At 48.2% G+C, this 19,160-nt stretch overlaps 2 protein-coding genes across 5 annotated transcripts in view; one reads left to right on the forward strand and one right to left on the reverse strand.

The window, feature by feature from the left end:
• The window catches only part of Mrps18b (mitochondrial ribosomal protein S18B), a 6,355-nt gene extending 1,982 nt beyond the window's left edge, over positions 1-4,373 (reverse strand). The window contains exons 1-5 of one of the 2 annotated variants that reach the window (XM_021150093.2): positions 4,230-4,373; positions 2,723-2,831; positions 2,515-2,612; positions 2,359-2,427; positions 402-468 (exon numbers count right to left, since the gene is read on the reverse strand). In XM_021150093.2, coding sequence (XP_021005752.1) covers positions 402-468; positions 2,359-2,427; positions 2,515-2,612; positions 2,723-2,831; positions 4,230-4,301 — 415 coding nt within the window. In that variant the 5' untranslated portion in view covers positions 4,302-4,373. The remainder of the gene's footprint in view (positions 1-401; positions 469-2,358; positions 2,428-2,514; positions 2,613-2,722; positions 2,832-4,229) is intronic. The other variant, XM_029470851.1, reaches the window with a different exon arrangement.
• A 54-nt stretch (positions 4,374-4,427) lies between these two features.
• On the forward strand, positions 4,428-19,154 carry Ppp1r10 (protein phosphatase 1 regulatory subunit 10). Of its 3 annotated transcripts, none has more exons than XM_021150082.2 (20): positions 4,428-4,540; positions 5,140-5,657; positions 11,261-11,378; positions 11,984-12,070; positions 12,192-12,327; positions 12,807-12,858; positions 14,098-14,175; positions 14,308-14,481; positions 14,680-14,785; positions 14,882-14,994; positions 15,743-15,843; positions 16,014-16,161; positions 16,235-16,393; positions 16,484-16,730; positions 17,053-17,116; positions 17,224-17,418; positions 17,624-17,699; positions 17,929-18,042; positions 18,165-18,764; positions 19,016-19,154. In XM_021150082.2, exons 3-20 carry the CDS (start codon positions 11,272-11,274, stop codon positions 19,123-19,125), a joined length of 2,667 nt encoding a protein of 888 aa, XP_021005741.1. In that variant the 5' UTR covers positions 4,428-4,540; positions 5,140-5,657; positions 11,261-11,271; the 3' UTR covers positions 19,126-19,154. The 3 variants fall into 3 exon arrangements, with proteins under 3 accessions (XP_021005741.1, XP_021005740.1, XP_021005739.1); XM_021150081.2 differs by lacking the exon at positions 4,428-4,540 and adding an exon at positions 4,577-4,713; XM_021150080.2 differs by lacking the exon at positions 4,428-4,540 and adding an exon at positions 4,744-4,947.
• Positions 19,155-19,160: the final 6 nt, after the last annotated feature.

Below are 19,160 nucleotides of genomic sequence, written 5' to 3' on the forward strand. Positions count from 1 at the left end.
ATTTATTATATGTAAGTACATTGTAGCTGTCTGTCTTCAGATGCACCAGAAGAGGGCATCAGATCTCATTACGGGTGGTTGTGAGCCACCATGTGGTTGCTGGGATTTGAACTTCGGACCTTTGGAAGAGCAGTCGGGTGCTCTTACCCACTGAGCCATCTCACCAGCCCCATGCTTTACCTTTTAAAGTACATTTAGACAGCCCTTCCTCCTACAGGGAGGCTCTAAAACTTTAGTCTTTTGTCTACATTTAACTTTTATTGTAGTGATGATTCTCATTAAACAAAAACTTCTGTGTGCTATTATTTATAGGAGCTAAAGGAACATCTACCTCCCAATCCCATAACAAGGAGTGCTCCAAGGAAAAACTGTAGAAGTCATAACAGGTTTGCCAAGCTAACCTGTGTATGGGGCGTGAAAGATGATACCGGTGTGTGCACAAACAAACTGTTCCAAGAGCTTCACATTCTGCAGGAGAGAGATAAACAAATGAGTGACGGGCTGGTCAAGACCTCTGTAGGCTAAGTGTGTCCCCCTTACACCAACCCAGCCCTTTGTGGTAGCACAGCCCATCAGAACTTGATGAAAAAGGAACACAGAAGAATGTAGGTTAGGGCCAGCCTTGGCTACATCTTGTTGGGTATAATCCCAACATACAGGAGGCAGAAGATTATCTTTGAGATCAAGGCCAGCAAGTGCTACCTCCACCCTCCCGGAAAAAGAAAAGCCCAGCAAAGCAAACATGAAGAGCTAGGGAGTGGTGGCAAGTGGATCTATGCTTTTGAGTGGAGTGAATTCCAGCACAGCAAGGGCTTTACAGAGAGACCTTGTCTCAAAAAACAAAGCCAAAAAAACCCAAAAACCAAAACAAAACCAACAAAACCCTCATAGGGGCTCTTTATTGTTCTCTGTCTCACTCACCAATTCATGCACATATCCTATAATCTTCCAGTTATGGAGAAGTCATGCTCCTAATGGTCCACCTTTGAGCAAAAATTAGGGGTGGCCATCAAGGTCCAGAAATTACCCCAAAATGATGACTATGTGGTAAGTAATGCACTGGGCTGCTGAAGGTAATGGTAAGATACAGTGCATAACCAAGAACAATTTAAAAGTTCTAACTGCATCAACCAACCAGACAGACCAGTGCTAGGAGGTGAGCAGTGAAGAAAGTAGACACATCGGTGGAGTTACAGAACTGGCTGTTACGTCTTCACTCGCCCGCCACGGATCCCAGTCACTGCAACCTGCTCTGTACACACACTGGAAAGGCACTGCGGTCCCCTCTAGGATGTGCTTCAAGGGTGAGCACCCTCCTCAGCACTCTGACACGCCGTATGCCCTGCCTCCTTGATGCACAACCACAGCTTTGGCTCCTCGAGCATCTTTATAATCTTTAGTATTCACTTAGAAGCAAGCCTCATCATTTGGAAGGCTTTTCTGGGGGTAGAGGGGTGTGTGTGGGGGGATCTACTGTACTTTTAGCTCCCTTCTCATCTCTGTCCTCTAGCCCCAGGTCCCAGCATCTCAATGGACTCTGGGAGGACAAGGAAATACAGACAACCAAGCAAGGCGGTAGACACCTGGGCCCTCAGAACTCAGGCTGCTGAGACTGTACAGTGAGCTGAGGACAGCTTGGGATACATAAACAGACCCTGTCTCATAAGAGGAAAATGGAGGGAAGCTTCTGTCCACCCACACAAGACAATACATTTGCTGGTGATTTAACAGATAAATAGGGTCTCTTTCCTTGAACTTTCCCTGTCTTTGGAAGTTTTTCCTTAATAAATTTATTCTTTAAGAAAAAATATATAGCCCCCCCACCCACCTAGGTGTGGTCTCAGTTCAGCTGCATAACAAGTCTGAAGCTACCTACTTAGACTGTCTCATCCTACCTTCTCAATTATCTATGCGCGTCAGCCCAGTAAAAAGGAGCTTTCTTTTTCTTCCTTTCTGTAATACCTAGTGTAGATTTATGATAAGGCCTGGAACTTGGAACTCACACTTCTGCTTCTGCCTGCCAGTGTGGGGTTACAGATCTATGTCATCCAAGTCTACTCTAAAATCTGTATCTTCTTTATTTTTCATGATGAGTTTCTCTGTGGAGCGCTGGCTATCCTGGAACTTGTTCTGCACACCAGGCAGGGCTTAAACTCAGAAATCTGCCTCACTCCTGCTGGGATTAAAGGCGTGTGCAACCAAATCCAGCTCAAAAGAGGGGTATTTTCAAAATGGCGACCACTGAAAAATAGGACTGTACAGGTTCAGGGATATGAAGACTGTGAGACACCTCTGACAATCTCTGGAGTGTCGTGAGGAGACTACAAATTCTAATTCTGGATAAAAGACTCTCCTTACCCTAAAGTCAACATGCAACTTGTGATCCCGGCAGATTGGGCAAGGATTCCCAGCAACTTTATTGTTACGCTGTAGGGGGGAAAAAAAGAAAGAATTTATGATACCTTCCGGGAGGCCTCTTCCCACTCTACTAAGATGAGAACCTTAGAAACTCACAATACATGTCTTTCGGGTCCGCTGTGGTGGCACACCACCTTTGTGGTTGCGGCGGTAGTCAGCCCAAACAGGGCGAGAGCCATAGCGGTTCTGGTATTCTGAAATCAAGACCAGAGGAGTTTACTTATGCATGCGAGAGTGGAAGGGGTTTTCTCTAGTCACTTACTTCAGGCTGCATCTTCCCCTCCTTTCCCCTAACCTCAGGCACCTTCTGAATCCAGGTATTTCCAAGGCTCATTCTCATACGGGGAAACGGGAAGTGAGGATGGAGCATCTTCTTCAGGAGGGCCTCTGGTGCAAAGAGTCTGGAGGGGAACCTAAAAAGGGAGTAAAAGGCTGCAACTATTTGGTTTATCATACGTTGGGCACAGAGTTGGAACATGTACACAAAATGTCAGTATAACTCAGCAAGAAAATAGCATTTCTGCTACAAAAGTAGCATTTCTGTTGGTGCTAAACTGACAACCACTCTACCTAGGGCCCCAAGCTGACCCTGCAGGATAAGCCAACAAGGTAAAAGATGTTAGTGGGGGGGGGGGGGGGGGGTGAGATGGCTCAGTGAGTAAGAGCACCCGACTGTTCTTCCCAAGGTCTGGAGTTCAAATTCCAGCAACCACATGGTGGCTCACAACCATCCCTAACAAGATCTGACTCCCTCTTCTGGAGTGTCTTAAGACAGCTACAGTGTACTTACATATAATAAATAAATAAATCTTAAAAGAAAAAAAAAGAAAGCTGGGCGTGGTGGCGCACGCCTTTAATCCCAGCACTCGGGAGGCAGAGGCAGGCGGATTTCTGAGTTCGAGGCCAACTTGGTCTACAAAGTGAGTGCCAGGACAGCCAGGGCTGTACAGAGAAACCCTGTCTCAAAAAAACAATAAATAAAAAAGAAAAAAAAAAAAAAAAGAAAACACAAAGATTAATAATGGAGAGCTGGGCATGATTCATACAGATGAGAAAACCCCAAAGTCGCGGCGCTGACCAGTTTCATAAAATGCTGCAGGTCAACATTCCAAAGAGCAAAACAAATTTGCGTCCTAACGCTAGCTTTAAAGCCACCAAGCCTGTTATTACTTCGGTGGTAACCTCTGTCACTACTCTGTAGTCCCATTTTAGGGAGTGGCGTCGGGACAAGCCTTTCTATTCCTCCCTGCCCTGCCGAGAACCTCCAGGGTGGTGAGTACCTGAGGCTAAAGGGCAATCTCAATCCGGAGAGCAGAATGATCTCAAGCATGCTCTGATGGGGAAATGACGTGTGACGAGGTGGAGTAGGACTAGTGTACTTGCTTTGAATTCCATAACCTGGGAGGTAGAGGTAGAAACCTCAGAAGTACCTATGAGACCGGCCTGGGCTGTCTCCGGAACACCGGGGGAAATTCTTAAAATAGGGTCCTTTGCTAAAAAAATACAAACACGTCCTGGGTGCCACTTCAGGCACCAACAACATGGATACGAACTGCCCATTTCCACAGGGGCAACCCCACCACTTAGTTCTTTTGCCTAATGGTACTCGGGGGACGACGATGATAACCCGTAACCCTGGCTCTGACCCGAACGCTCAGTAGTTAGAAATCGCGCGCCGTAGGGGACGGAGGATGGTGCAGGACTGACACGTAGACGTGGGAAGACCCATGCCCCTTGACTCCTCCTAATGGAGGGAAGGTCGAAAGTATAGACACCACGGGGAGGTAGAGAAAGCCCCTCCAACGTTTTACCTGAGCTACATAGGAACTTCGTAAGAGTGTAGGAACCAGCTTTAGAAGCGTGTGCCGCAAGGGGGCAGCCATCTTGACGCACACCCTACGTACGGCCTGCAGGAAGAGCGGCTGCGCATGCTCGGGACACGCTCTAGGGCGGGCCAAGGACACGCCCCGCAATGCGGAAGGCCGCTGCTCACGTGTCTAAGGGCGGAAGCGTCAAGGGGCGGGGTCCACAGAGAGACGCGAATTTAAACTGCGTCACAATTGAACCAGCCTTCAAAATTGCATTTCTCCCGGACCAGTCACGATGAATCCTAGATTCCATGGTTAGTGTCTAACACGAAAGCAGTTTTGATTGCGATTTTGACCAGGGTGCTCCCAATGCGCATGCGTCGGGTCCTTTCGGCCAACCGAGGGCAACCCCTGGTCGCCGGAGCGGAAGTGGTGGAGGCAGAGGAAAGGGAGGTGCCGGACGCGGCGATCACGCGCTGGCGTAGAGGTGATAGCAAGGAGACGGAAGAGGGGAACCGAGGGAAGGGGGCTTCGGGAAGGTGGAGGAGGGACGTCCAATCCGCGGGCGTCCGGGCTCGCACTCTGGCCAATCAGCATTTGCCTCGCGCACAATGTGTCGCGGCGAGGGCGGTTCTCCATCACGTTAGGGTGCGTTGGGCGGTGGCCGGGTATAAAAGACTCCGCCCGAGCGGGCGGCCGCCATTCTGGGGTTCGTTTAGAGGTAAGTTTGGGTGCTCCGTCGCTTTGGAGGGTAACGTTTTGCCGAGAGCGGGCCGGGGAAACGGGGTGGTTTCGGATTTAATGGGCAGCCACGTTTTTCTCTAATGCGGCTGCGTCCTGCGACAACTTTGAAACGTTTAAAGGCGACCCGTACTGATTACACCTTCCTCCTTTTGTGTTCCTTTTATCCCAGGTTGAATTTTCTCGGAGAAAGACAGGCCGGCCATCAGGAAAACAAACAAGCCTCAGCAACATCTAAACCCTTGAAAGGATCCTGAGAGGGGGGAAAGGGAAATCAGCCACCAGCCCAACCACTTGTGTCTTCTGCCCTTCCCCACCTATCTTGCCCACCCCACCAGCCCACGCTGCTTGGGACTTGAAATCTGTGGCCGAAGGACCGTCACCACATAACTTCAAAAATAATCAACCACCTTCCCTGCCCAAACCCACCCAATCTCACTCATCCAGCATTTCCGTTTTGGAATCCACTCAGACTTTTTTTTTCAACGACCCCCTCTCCCTAAATGGAGTTGGGTGGGGGGGAAATGAAAACTGAGTTGGTCTTTACTTTTTTAAAAGAGACTTTTTGATCCAATGAGGCCCCACAAGTAACTGAGTTTGGGTCCTGGTTGGTTGCTTTATTTTTTTTCCTCCAAAATTTTACCCCTCCCCCCTGAGCCCGAGGTGCTGACGTCGCAAAAAAATTGGATAGTAAGTGTCGAATTTTCAAAAACCAGCCTTGAACAAGAAATCAACGTTTCCCGTTGTGAAACCAAAAAATAATGAGAGGAAGAAATGAGACCATAGAACAAATGTAGAGTACTGGAGAAGGACCAATCGGGTCTCTTAAATCTCCATTAAAGGTCCTGTGGGTCTAAACAGTCTTTGTTCTCTCTCCCCTACCACCTGCCTCTTCCCTGCTGTGGAGCAGGCAAGGGAGAGGGTGAAGGGAGGGCCAGCCAGTGAGGATTTTGACGGTTAACCCTTGATAATCCAGCAAATTTCCAGACTGCCAGAGCATAAGCCTTTGCGATTATGAGGAGGAATGGTTACCTTCCTCTGGTTAGCAGTCTTCAAAAGGGTTAATGAGCTCACATACAAAAGATGGTGGATCTTGTGGCCCAGAAGTCCCACTTCTTTGTGTGTGAGACAAGCAGAACGCCTTTCAATTTGCCAGATTAATAAGCAATCTGTACATAAAGATTGCAGGGTAAGGAGATGGGCAGAGAGAAATATTAGCTGGCTATGTCTTTAAAGTGACTGTTAAATCCTCTCTATTTTAATGTAATTTGCTTGGGATATATTGTGTGGTTAAAATAGGTGGCAATCTAGGAATAAAGATTGCAAGACACTTAAATTTAGGGCAAAAATCATAGTAACAAGTACATACAATAACATTTGGGGAGGTAAAGAATGTCTTGTGATTGTTTCAGCTTGCATAGGTTATTTAAAGGCAAAAGTGATTAACATTTTAACTTGATACTTTTTAGTGGGTGGTGGATACAGCTAAGAGGGTGGAAAGGTTGGGAATGTGGAACTCAGGAGTATAATTTTAAAAGCCATTAGTGCATTTGAATGCTATCTTTCTAGAAGATTGTGTCGTTAAAAGAATTTTTTTCCTCCCTGCTTCAAATATGGCGACTTTTCCTTGCTTGTCCTTTTGTCTTGCAAGCGGCGTTGCAGGTTGTGTCTTGACCCATTTTTCTCCTGTCCCCCCCCCCTCGGTCCTATTTGTTGAGGGGTCCAAGTCCTACCACTTGCCTTTTGTAGGGAGGATTGGGGTGGTCGGCGGTAGTAGCAAGTTGAATTTTAGTTGCAAATTCAGATTCTTATCCCGCAGAAAATTGTATATTAATTGATTTTATTTTCAGTAATAGGCTCTTAAACTGATTTAAGATAGGTTAAGTTGAGGGTGGTGGCCAGAGGGATGGCTTCTGTTTGTTTTTTGTTTTTTTAACTTAGTGCCGTACAGTGTTAAGTAAAGCTACCGGCAGGCAGATCTGGCCGGCCTTTTAAAGTTTGAATCTTCTCCATAACAAAATGGCGTCCCTCTCCTTTGTTTTTCTCCTTTGCCAGTCAGCTTAGGGCTTCCCTAGACGCTTGGTCAAGGGGGTGGAGCCACCGTGAAAGGTGATGTAATCAGCTTGCTTCCTCTCTGAAAACTCCGCCCCCAAGCAGATGCCTTCTCTCCCTGTGCAGATTGCTGTTGGGGAGAATACGTTTGTTTTTTTTTTTTTTCCTTGTTTCTTTTATCTTTTATGATAAATCTTCCAGGGATAAAAGCTTAATGAGCTCTAGGGATGGAGGCTGTCCTAGTCCTTGTGTATGTAGCTCTAGGTTTTGTGTTAAAAGCCCATTGCCTTGATTTCACCTTCCACTCATCACAACTGCTTGGACCTATTCCGTGCTTCAGTGGATAGGGGTGGAAAACAGCTCAACCCCAACTGCTTTAGAGAGACTGGGGCAAGACACAGGGCCTGAGGGAGCTGCAATGTGCCATGCTGCTCAGGAAGGGTCCTTACACTACCTGAGTATTGGTTGCTTTGTTAACAGTCTGGGGAGAGGGTGGGTACTGGTAGGACTTTCTTGTAAACCATCCTTATTCTCACCTCTCAGTTTGGGGATAAACTCTTTGTGCTCAGTGCCATCACCTGCAGTTGCTTAGTTCCTGTATGTTGGCACTAGGATGAGAAGTGAATCTTTAGGAAAGGAGGCTGCAGTTTAAACTCGAGGCAGGGGGAGTCAAGCTACGGTTTCTGGTAAGCAAAACATTTCTGGTATTACATTTCACAACCTTTCTTTTTCCCAAAGAGCCACCTTTTCGAATTTCTTTTTTCCTTCCTTCCTAAAAAGAAATTCTGTTAAAGCATTGAGGAAAGGAATGTCCTCTTTTCCTCCCTGCTGAGTGCTGGGGCCGCCCTGCATGTTGCGAGCCACGCCCTCCAGGGCAGTATTGGGTGTCTGGTTCTTTATCTCTTTCCCCAGCTTTTTCAAAGTCAAGTCTTTGACAGTTTCTTCATATACTTTTCATTTTTTTATTTAAAGTCCTGAGTGAAGTGTGGAGTTTCTAGACAGAGTTTATAAGCCTTTTGTCCTGCTGTCCTACGGTGACTTGGGTACATCAGGGCTCATTTTCTGCTGGGTGTGGATTCTCATTATTGCTTGGACTTCTGATTGAATGGGAGGGCCTCTTCCACATGTCTATTTACCACACGTCTTTTTTATCTTTTAAGCAGTTTGCCAGGTGCCTCTGCAACACACCTACCTTGGGATCTGAATATTCCACCTACTGGGCTCCTGATCTCTAGTGAGCAGGGGATTAGTAAAGAAGGTCTTAGGTGGGAGATGGAAAAAAGCAAGGCTCTCTATTTCTAGGGGACCTTGGAGAACCTGAGTCTTACAGTGGCCAGAATTCTAGGGCCAGGGTGGTAATTTTGTGTCTTTATTGAAAGCCAAATACTTTAAGAAGTTTAAAAGATTTTCAAAATAAAGGTGAGGGAAGCATAGGGCCTCACCATGCAAGGTGACCCACCTGAGACAGTCCAATCACTGTCATAACAGGAAGCTCTTGAGACACTGAGGGAAGATAGCCCAGGGCAGAACAAAGACTTTTTTTTTTTTTTTAAAGTAGCCTGGCTTGCATGGACCTTGTTTTCTGAACGGATTCAGGATGCAGTTGTGGTAGATGTTTAGTAACTAGCCAGGATTGATGTTTTCCCACCATTTTAAACCAAGTAACCCTCAACTCAAATTCACTGTGAAGTTGGATAGGAATTTAGTATCTCTAGTAAGAAGTGTAGAACATTCCCCAGCACTTAGAAGGTGGAGGTGCGCACATCACAGGAGAAGTTCCCTTGTCTCCTTTTGTCTGTGGCCTTCATGGACATTAGCAGCTGGTTAACAAAAAAAAAATAAGAAAAGAAAACATGACCTGAGTTCTTTATGGTTACAGAAAGTTTCTTCAACTTGTAACTCCAGAGCAGGAGCAGGGAATACTTGAGCGCTGTCCCTGCCCACCGTGGTCACAGCATTATTGGGCCTTCACCACAGACCTGCTCCAAGCATGATGGATTCTTTGTTCCCACTGGAAGACCTTATAGTTTGCCTGTGAAAATGGAAACCTAGGTTGTAAGGACTTGGGGTCCCTTATAAGGAGTAAATAATACTGAAGAAAAGGCACTGAGAACATTCACGTTTTACTGTGAGGAGACAAGTTCAGCCATCCTCCCCAGTGTACATAACAGTGGGAAACCAGATCTCAACAGTCCTGTTTTGTCCCCCAGCTTTCTTGACTATTGTGCCTTTTTATTGTTTATATAAGCGGGAATTTTAAAGCACCAAGGCCCCATTTCCAGCAGAGGGCACTAGACATGGCTCAGCTTTGTACAATGGTAACAGTTTCTCTAAAGGCTGTCTCCTGCCTTGTCTGCCCATTGAATGGGGGGGGGGGGACATTAGAGTCCATTCATAGGTAGAGGCACAAAGGAAATATGTTTATTTAGCTCTGGGTTTTAGTCAGCTGTGTCAGAGGGATGAAGTAATGTTTAATTCAAGACTTGTCAAATTTCATACATATTTATTTGGGGTTCTGTTAGATTTATGTGAGTATAAAAGACTTTAAAACTCTCTACTCTAGCTTACGTATATGTATTTTTACCTTGGGCCCATTCATCCCTTTGCCAGTCTTAACAGATCTGTTATATACCTGGGGCTTCTGCAGATCACTGAGGACACAAGAGATTTCCTCTCTCTGTGTACAGATGGCCACACATGAGTGGATTTGCCTCCTTAACTAGTAAACATTTCCACTGTTGAATGTTTTTCTCCTCTGACCTCAGGTTCCAGGGTATTGGGCGACAACAGGTTAACAAGTTTTGCTCAGTGCTCAGCATTTCTTGTCTGCATCTCCCCGTGTTGAGCCCACAGGCAGTAGTCTCTGCTCTAGAGACTGCTGCCACCCTCCTTTGTCAACACCTCCTCGCTGCTCTTGCCTGCTGCCCTGGGTTATTAGGAAGTCCACATTTAAAGCTGACTTTTTTTTTGTTTTAAACTCTAAATTTTTATCTTGTTTTATCTGGAGAATCACTCTTGTCTGACAGCCTCTTTACCCAGGTTAAACATGTCTAAGCCAGGAAAACAGTTCTTTTTTACACATCTTACTTTTCTGGTTTGTCTGAGGGGGGAAAAACAAACAAACTGATTTATATTGTAAGAATCTTATCTGTAGGAAATACAATGATTTTTGTTTTGTTTAAGACTTTTTTTTCACCCTTGGGACTGCCTTGTTTCTGTGATGTGCAGGATGCAGAGGGCTCTCACCTTTTTCCTGTCCCTTTGGGCCTGGCCATCTCAGCTGCTGAGGAGGCCTGTACTTTTGTTTCCCAGAAGCTAGTGCTGATAGAAGTATGACTTAAAACCCCCAGTCAGAACCATAGCAGCTCTAATTCTCTCTCTGTAACTGTAGAAGTGGCTTCCTATTCATGGAAGGAGTGTAGTGTTTAACTCACTCCTGTCCCAGCCTGGTTTGAAGTGGTGTCTCACTTCCCCTGCCTTTACCTTTATTACTTTTGGTTCCTAGTTTCTGGTTCTCAGTTTGGGGCTTTTCTTGGGAGTCTTGGAGAGTGGCGAGTCTTGAGGGCAGGAAAGGGTCAGGTTTGCATCTTTGCTTCTGAAACCACAAGCCAAGTTTCTCTTGAACTTTGGAACAATAAACACTTGTTTGGTGTTTGGCCAGTGAGTAGCCTTATTCAGGGCCCATGAGAGCCTGCCTATCTCCTCTTCAGTCCGAGAGCTTCTCTTGGCTCCCCGGGGAAGGGCTCTGCTCAGGGCCCCGCTGTTTTCTCATCCACCACTTGAGCTGACTTATTCTCCCACCTGTGATTGACTCTTAAGCAGCCAAGATAAAGGGAATTGATTTCTGGGGAGAGGATGACTGATTGTTAAGTTCTTACCCAGATTCCTAGGGTTATCTTAGTTATCTGAGGAAGCTGCAGCTGCTCACCTCACCAGATTACCAGCAGCTAACTGGGGGCAGGACCTTCTTACACGTATGAAGAAGTGAGCAGCTTGCATGGGTCTTAATTAGCCTTGATACTCTCTTGAAGTGTAACTCAAAATTGGGGTCTTGATTAGCCCCACTTTTAAGTTGTCAAGGCTATGTTGTGAGCACAGATCTGATGTTTCTTATCTAGAAAATAGTGCACATGAGCATACATGAGTCTTAAATGTGCTGACGGGATTTATTAGAGGATAAGTTAGTGGGGCTGGCGATCTTTGCCATCCATTTATCCTGTTTTGTTTTTCTTTTACCTCAGAAGCCACCATCATGGGTTCAGGTCCCATAGACCCCAAAGAACTTCTCAAGGGCCTGGATAGCTTCCTTACCCGGGAAGGAGAAGTGAAGAGTGTGGATGGGATTTCCAAGATCTTCAGGTGAGTCTGTGCCCTTCTTAGGGTCCTTATCAGTAGAGGAGGCCTCGAGCAGTGCATTTGGAACACGAGAGCAGTGATCTCTTGGCTGCTGGCCATGATGGAAGCTGGGGGTTTGATCCATAACCCCGAGTGTCTTGGGGTGATACCAGGGGAGCATAGGACAGAATCCTTGGCTTGGTTTTGGGTCATGTCATTTCCTTCCGAGATCCTTAACCTTTTCCAGAGAAAAGCAGTCTTAGATTATAAAGGGAAATGTGTGAACCCTGACTCCTCCTGGAGGCAGTTGTTTCTGTGTGTTGAGACAGGAGGGCTGCTCTCCCAGGTGACTCGGGTACCTTCTATCCTCCCCTGGGTTTTTATATAACTCTAGATTCATTCCACAATTCTAGCCATCTGGTGTCTCTACATCCTGGAGCAAAGAATATCATCAGGGGCTCCAGGACTCCTAAGATTATGCTGTAGGAGATTAGCTGACATGGTGCCCTCTCTGTGCCTGTCATCCTAGCTCTCAGGAGGGGAGGCTATCCTGGGCTAATAAGACCCTGACTCTGAGATGTGAATACTAGTAATACTCAAAGCAGATTATCTATCTGCTCCTCTCCTAGTCTAATGAAGGAGGCACGAAAGATGGTGAGTCGATGCACGTACTTGAACATAATCCTGCAGACCCGCGCTCCAGAAGTGCTCGTCAAGTAAGTGCAGTGCAGGTGACTGGACTGGAGGCTGTGATGGGAGACTGGTCTCTGGGCATGGGGACTTGCTAGTTCTCAAACCTAGGAAGGCTCACCATATCCTGTTCCCACCTGCCCACAGGTTTATTGATGTCGGTGGCTACAAGCTTCTGAACAACTGGCTAACCTATTCCAAGACCACCAACAACATTCCTCTCCTACAGCAGATTCTGCTGACTCTGCAGCACCTCCCGCTTACTGTGGACCATCTCAAGCAGGTATCTTCAGGCTTCATTACCCACATTTCCTCTTTGGGCTAGCATAGCTGAGGAAAAGCTCCATTCAGTCCTGATGGGTGGCAATCTGGAATTTGTGAGGTGGAATAGCAGAGGAAAATGGACATTTTGAAGTGGAGGACTCTGTAGATTTATCTCCGTTATTAGGCATGTGGTTTCTCATAGATCTGAACCTCAGTTTCCCATCTCTATAATGGGAATAAAGTCCAGTGGCTCATGCCTTTAATCTACTTGGGAGGTAGAGGCAGGTGAATTTCTGTGGGTTCAAGGTCTGCCTTACCTACATAGTGAGCTCCAGGCTACCCAGGGTTACAAAGATCGACCCTTTTTCAGAAGATAAAGTATTTGCAGGTTTTGGAGCAGGTTGAAGTATGGCTGTGCAGTCAAGAGGTGGGATGGTTAATGCTGAGTGAGCTCGGCTTATTCCTCTGCTGACCCTTCTGCCTTTCCTTCTCTCACAGAACAACACAGCAAAACTAGTGAAGCAGCTCAGCAAGTCAAGTGAGGATGAAGGTGCGTGTCAGAGTCCTGACTGGCCCGGCCTCGCTCGGAGGCTGCGGCTGGCTGCCTTACTGCTTCCTTTACTGGCTGTCCTTTCATTTTTGCTTGCTCAGCCCTGCTTCCCTCCCTCCCTTTTTCTGTGTCTTTCTGAGAGACAAACTTTCTCTGTATAGCCCTGGCTGTCCAGGGACTCACTATGCAGGCCAGGCTGGCCTCGAACTCAGAGCTTACTTGCCTCTGTCTCCAGAGCACTGGAACTGAAGGTGTGCGCCACCACGCCCAACTCATGATCCCTCTCCATTCCAAATGAAACTTGTTTTTCACATGGAGTATGCCTACTGGGAAACATTTCTGTAGGAGTGGGGTTTTGCTGTTGTTTATTTGATGTGGCATCCCTTTGTATGGCCCTGACTGACCTGGAACTCACTTGGTAGACCAGGTTTGCCTCAAACTGGTCTGGCCTTAGAGGCTGGACTGGCTGTGAATCCATGGCAGTCCTTTTGAGTACTGGATTAGAGGCATGAACCAAGATACTCAGCTTACAAGACTTATCTATTCTGATAAAAATACAGATTTATCCCTATGTTTAATGAAAATGGCCAGCCAAGTCCTTTAATATCAGGGGAGCTTATGAATGTGTCAGGAGTTCTTCACTGTGACGAACTATCCCTGAAGGCAGGCGAGGGACCCACTTTACTTTAAATCACAATCCTGGCCTTTAGAGCTGTTTATCTGTTTCTGGGGAGCAAGGCCGGAGTACCCTGCATGCTGGATAAGAACTTAAGCATTGCCGGGTGTGGTGGCACACACCTTTAATCCCAGCACTGGGGGGGCAGAGGCAGGCGAATTTCTGAGTTTGAGGCCAGGCTGGTCTACAAAGTGAATTCCAGAGAAACCCTGTCTCGAAAAAAAGAAGGAAAAAAAAAGAACTTAAGCATTAAATGGAAACTACACTCTAGCTTTCTACCCTTTTTAGTTTTATTCTCAATATTTGGTTCTTTGGGATACTGACATTTTCCAGTTTTATGATGTCTTTTGAGTGTCCTTAGTAACTGAGAGGACATGTCCCAGGCAGAGGAAGGACGCTCTCATTACCACTGTCTCCCTCATCTCTTCCCAGTTGGCTCTAGACTGCTTTCTCGCTTGAATAGAGTTTTTTGGTTTTTTTTTTTTTTAATGTTTATGTATTTTTTTGCTGGAAATACTAAATTATTGCTAAATAAGTAGTTTTTCTCCCCCTTTCACCTTCAGAGCTCCGGAAATTGGCATCAGTCCTTGTCAGTGACTGGATGGCTGTCATCCGCTCCCAGAGTAGCACCCAGCCTGCAGGTAAGGTTCTGGCCTCTTTACCCAGGTGCTATCCTTAGAAGGTAGCCCTTGGGTGTCTCGAGGCTGGTTCTTCACCTCTGACGATCTATTTATCCAAATGAGACGCTTACCTGCTTTGTCTTTCTATAACAGAGAAAGATAAGAAGAAAAGGAAGGAAGAGGGGAAAAGTCGAACCACGCTTCCTGAGCGGCCTTTGACTGAAGTGAAAGCTGAGACCCGGGCTGAGGAAGCCCCAGAGAAGAAGAAAGAGAAGCCCAAGTCACTTAGAACTACGGCACCCAGTCATGCCAAGTTCCGTTCTACTGGTAAGGCTGTCAGCTAGGCTTTGCAGGACCATCCACATGCACAGTCAGTGCCTCAGGCTAGGAGTTTGATTGCAATATCAAACTCTTGGAAGGAAGGAGGCTAAAGGAGAAGCTAAGGCACTTATTCAAGGCTAGAGCATGGAGAGGGTGGCCACAGGGAGAAACAGTAAGGGTTAAAGTCACCATGTCTCTCCTCAGGACTGGAGCTGGACACCCCATCTTTGGTGCCTGTGAAGAAGAACTCCAGCACTGTGGTTGTGTCAGACAAGTACAACCTGAAGCCCATCCCCCTGAAGCGGCAGAGGTATGGGCACTGGTGTAGGTTTCTAAGGAGCCTAGGGCCTTTGGAAAGAAGTGGGAATTGGGAGATTTTTTGACTGTTCTTCCTTTGCATCTGCAGTGCCACAGCTGCTCCAGGTGATGCTGCCCCACCTGCAGAGAAGAAATACAAGCCTCTCAACACAACCCCCAATACCACCAAAGAAATCAAAGTGAAGATCATCCCTCCACAGCGTGAGTAGGCCTGGGGTGCCGTCTTTTGCTTTGCTTTTGATGTCTTAGCATCTTAGGATTTTTGTACTGAAACCCCCCCTTCTGTCTTAGTCAGGATTTCTATTCCTGCACAAACAGCATGACCAAGAAGCAAGTTGGGGAGGAAAGGGTTATATTCGACTTACACTTCCATACTGTTATTCATCACCAAAGGAGCTGATGCAGAGGCCATGGAGGGATGTTCTTTACTGGCTTGCTTCCCCTGGCTTGCTCAACCTGCTCTCTTATAGAACCAAGACTACCAGCCCAGAGATGGTCCCACCCACAAGGGGCCTTTCCCCCTTGATCACTAATTGAGAAAATGCCTTACAGTTGGAACTCATGGAGGCACTTCCCCAACTGAAGCTGCTTTCTCTGTGATAACTCCAGCTGTGTCAAGTTGACACAAAACTAGCCAGTACACCTTTCATAAGAGTCATGTTAGATAAGTTGCAAGAATCGGTGCCCTCTCAAGTGATAAGCTTATCAGGCTCTCCCTCGTGGCTGGACCCTCTGTGGTGGTTTCAGCAGCCTGCTTAACAAATTGTGAATTCTGTAATTGTTATAAAGTCATAGCTTTCTGCCAAAAGAAAGATGGAATAGTGGAAGTCTCCTGTGTGAGCATTGCTTCCTGGTCACTGGCCCCACTTGTGCTTTCTGGTTGGACTCTGCAGGCATAGGTTTGTGAAGGAGGCATCAGTTCCTCTAATTCTACTTTTTCATTCTGTAGCTATGGAGGGCCTGGGTTTTCTGGATGCTCTCAATTCAGCCCCTGTCCCAGGCATCAAAATTAAGAAGAAGAAGAAGGTTCTATCGCCAACTGCTGCCAAGGTGAGTTTCGTTGGTAGGGTACATGGGGTGCAGAGGCTAGGAGCTGTTGTAGGTGACAGCAGGGACTGCCTTCTGGGGTGAGCTAAGGTGGGACTGTTGGGCATTTAAGATCCAGCTCAATTTCCCTGGGTGTATTTTCAGCTCATTGGTTACTTTCTCTTTCATAATAGCCCAGCCCTTTTGAAGGGAAAACAAGCACTGAGCCGAGCACAGCCAAACCTTCCTCCCCAGAGCCTGCACCACCTGCTGAGCCCATGGACACGGACCGCCCTGGCACCCCTGTTCCCCCTGTTGAAGTTCCAGAGCTCATGGATGCAGGTAACTTACTGAGCCTGGGCTGAGGTCTTTTCTGCATGGCTGGATCTGTGGCTAAAACTTGTCTTGTTTACAGCCTCTTCAGAGCCAGGAGCTCTGGATGCAAAGCCTGTGGAGAGCCCTGGAGATCCCAACCAGCTGACTCGCAAGGGCAGAAAGAGGAAAACTGTGACTTGGCCTGAGGAGGGCAAGCTGAGAGAGTATTTCTACTTTGAACTGGATGAAACTGAGCGAGGTAAGATGCCAGTTCTCTGCATGCCAGGGTTGGAATCTGAGCAGGGGCAGTCTCACTTACCTGTCCTCTTGCCTTCTGCCTCCCCTGCAGTGAATGTGAACAAGATCAAGGACTTCGGGGAGGCTGCTAAGCGTGAGATACTGTCGGACCGACATGCTTTCGAGACAGCTCGGCGACTAAGCCATGACAATATGGAGGAGAAAGTGCCCTGGGTGTGTCCCAGGCCTCTGGTTCTGCCCTCACCTCTTGTCATCCCAGGAAGCAACAGCCAGGAGCGATACATCCAGGCTGAGCGGGAGAAGGGCATCCTTCAGGAACTCTTCCTGAACAAGGAGAGGTGAGGAGAGGTGTGCAGTGCCTGTGTGGTGGGGAAATAGGGAGGCACCACAGAGAGCCTAGGGGGGCAGCCAGGCACAGTGGTGAATGCCTTTAATGCCAGCACTCCAGAGGCAGAGGCAGAGGCAGGCAGGTCTCTTGTGAGTTCAAAGCCAGCATGATCTACAAAGTAAGTTTCAGGACAGCCAGAACTGTAGACAGAGAAACTTGTGTCAAACAAAAAAAGAAAAAGAGAAAGAAAACACCATCTTGAGGGGACTGAATTAATGTGATTGTGGTCCCTTGTTTTCTTCTTTCTCCTTCACCTGCGGTGTTTGCGACAGTCCCCATGAGCCTGATCCTGAGCCATATGAACCCATTCCCCCGAAACTCATCCCCTTGGATGAGGTAAGTGGCTGTCACACTGTTGTGGGTAGGAAGCAGTGGTGGGTGCTAATGGGAGGATGCCGCTGTGCTATTTTCTACAACCCTGATTTGTACTGGTCTGTGCTTAGGAGTGTGCCATGGATGAGACTCCATATGTAGAGACCCTGGAGCCTGGAGGGTCTGGTGGCTCACCTGATGGAGCAGGAGGCTCCAAGCTGCCTCCAGTTCTGGCCAATCTTATGGGAAGCATGGGAGCTGGAAAGAGTCCCCAGGGCCCTGGAGGAGGCGGCATCAATGTTCAGGAGATCCTCACTTCCATAATGGTATGTGAGTCTTCTTCCTCACGTGACACTCCCCACATTCTCTTCAGTCTTGTTGGATTTCAATTTTGTGAGAGAGGCTCACTGTGTAGCCCAGGCTGGGCAGGGACAGCCTGCACCCTGTGCCTGGCTTATCCCACTTCCTCCTGTCTTGCATTTACATGCTAAGTTGTTGCTGACTCTCACCTGTGGTTTCTCTTGCTCACAGGGCAGTCCAAACAGCCACCCTTCAGAGGAGCTGCTGAAGCAGCCCGACTACTCAGACAAGCTCAAGCAGATGCTGGGTAATCCTGGGAGCAGCCCCCAGGGCTGGGGAGGATGCCTGGGCAGGGTGGGGATGCGCAGATGCTGGCTAATCCTCAGAGCCAGCCACTGGGCAAACCATGGGAGGGGACAACAGGACAGAGCAGTACTCTGCCAGGTGGATCTGAGGATAGTTGGGCACACTATGGGAAGCCACGCAGTACTTGTAGACTTTACCTCCTGACTGGTTTACTCCTGTTTCATTTACAGTGCCACATGGGCTCCTAGGTCCTGGTCCTGTGGCCAATGGCTTCCCACCAGGAGGCCCTGGGGGCCCGAAGGGTATGCAGCATTTCCCCCCTGGTCCTGGAGGGCCCATGCCAGGTACGTGAGAAGGAGTGAGTGGGGTTACGGCTTAATTTCAGCCTGGCAACAGCTAGGAGTCAGCTTAGAAAACAGCAGTGCTAGATTATGACAACTGATTTTTTTTTCTTTTTCTCTAACAGGTCCCCATGGAGGCCCTGGTGGACCAGTGGGTCCACGTCTCTTAGGTCCCCCACCACCTTCTCGGGGAGGTGATCCATTCTGGGATGGCCCAGGTGATCCCATGCGAGGTGGCCCAATGCGTGGGGGTCCAGGACCTGCTCCCGGACCATACCACAGAGGCCGAGGGGGTCGAGGAGGAAATGAGCCACCGCCACCACCTCCATTCCGAGGAGCCAGAGGAGGTCGTTCTGGAGGAGGACCGCCAAATGGCCGAGGGGGTCCTGGTGGAGGAGGCATGGTTGGAGGTGGTGGACACCGCCCCCATGAAGGACCTGGAGGGAACATGGGCAGTGGACATCGTTCCCATGATGGCCCTGGAGGGAACATGGGCAGTGGACATCGTTCTCATGATGGCCCTGGAGGGAACATGGGTGGAAGTGGTGGACATCGTTCCCATGAAGGCCCTGGACACGGAGGACCCCATGGACACCGGCCACACGATGTCCCTAGCCATCGAGGCCACGACCATCGAGGGCCACCACCTCATGAACACCGTGGACATGATGGCCATGGGGGAGGCGGCCACCGAGGGCATGATGGAGGCCACAGTCATGGAGGAGGTGAGGACATGCCTGAAGTCCCACATGCAGGACCTCAACATATCTGAGGGGCAGAGGGGGAGGTGCAAAGGACAAGGTGCTCCATCTCCTTAAAGCTCTCTATATACAAGGAAGGCAGTAACTACCTCCATCTTCACATCAACCCTCCAATACTGTGTAATGGAACACTTGGCTCCATTGCTCTGGACTGGGGTGGGATGGTGATGNTGATCTCTTAGGTGATTGTAACCATTCTGCCATTGTTCCCACAGACATGTCAAACCGCCCTGTCTGCCGACACTTCGTGATGAAGGGCAACTGCCTCTATGAGAACAACTGTGCCTTCTACCACCCAGGGGTCAATGGGCCCCCACTGCCCTAGGCCTGCCTGCCCTACCCACACCCCTGTGGACTGCA

Source organism: Mus caroli, chromosome 17, assembly GCF_900094665.2.
Source record: "Mus caroli chromosome 17, CAROLI_EIJ_v1.1, whole genome shotgun sequence".
NCBI lineage: Eukaryota > Metazoa > Chordata > Mammalia > Rodentia > Muridae > Mus > Mus caroli.

Excerpts from the sequence above, each read along its gene's own strand:
- Ppp1r10 (XM_021150082.2), top strand. The coding sequence starts at position 11,272 with ATGGGTTCAGGTCCCATAGACCCCAAAGAACTTCTCAAGGGCCTGGAT. Across the intron at positions 16,394-16,483 it reads ACTGGATGAAACTGAGCGAG|TGAATGTGAACAAGATCAAG; the intron begins GTAAGATGCCAG and ends CCTCCCCTGCAG. Across the intron at positions 18,043-18,164 it reads TCCTGGAGGGCCCATGCCAG|GTCCCCATGGAGGCCCTGGT; the intron begins GTACGTGAGAAG and ends TTTCTCTAACAG.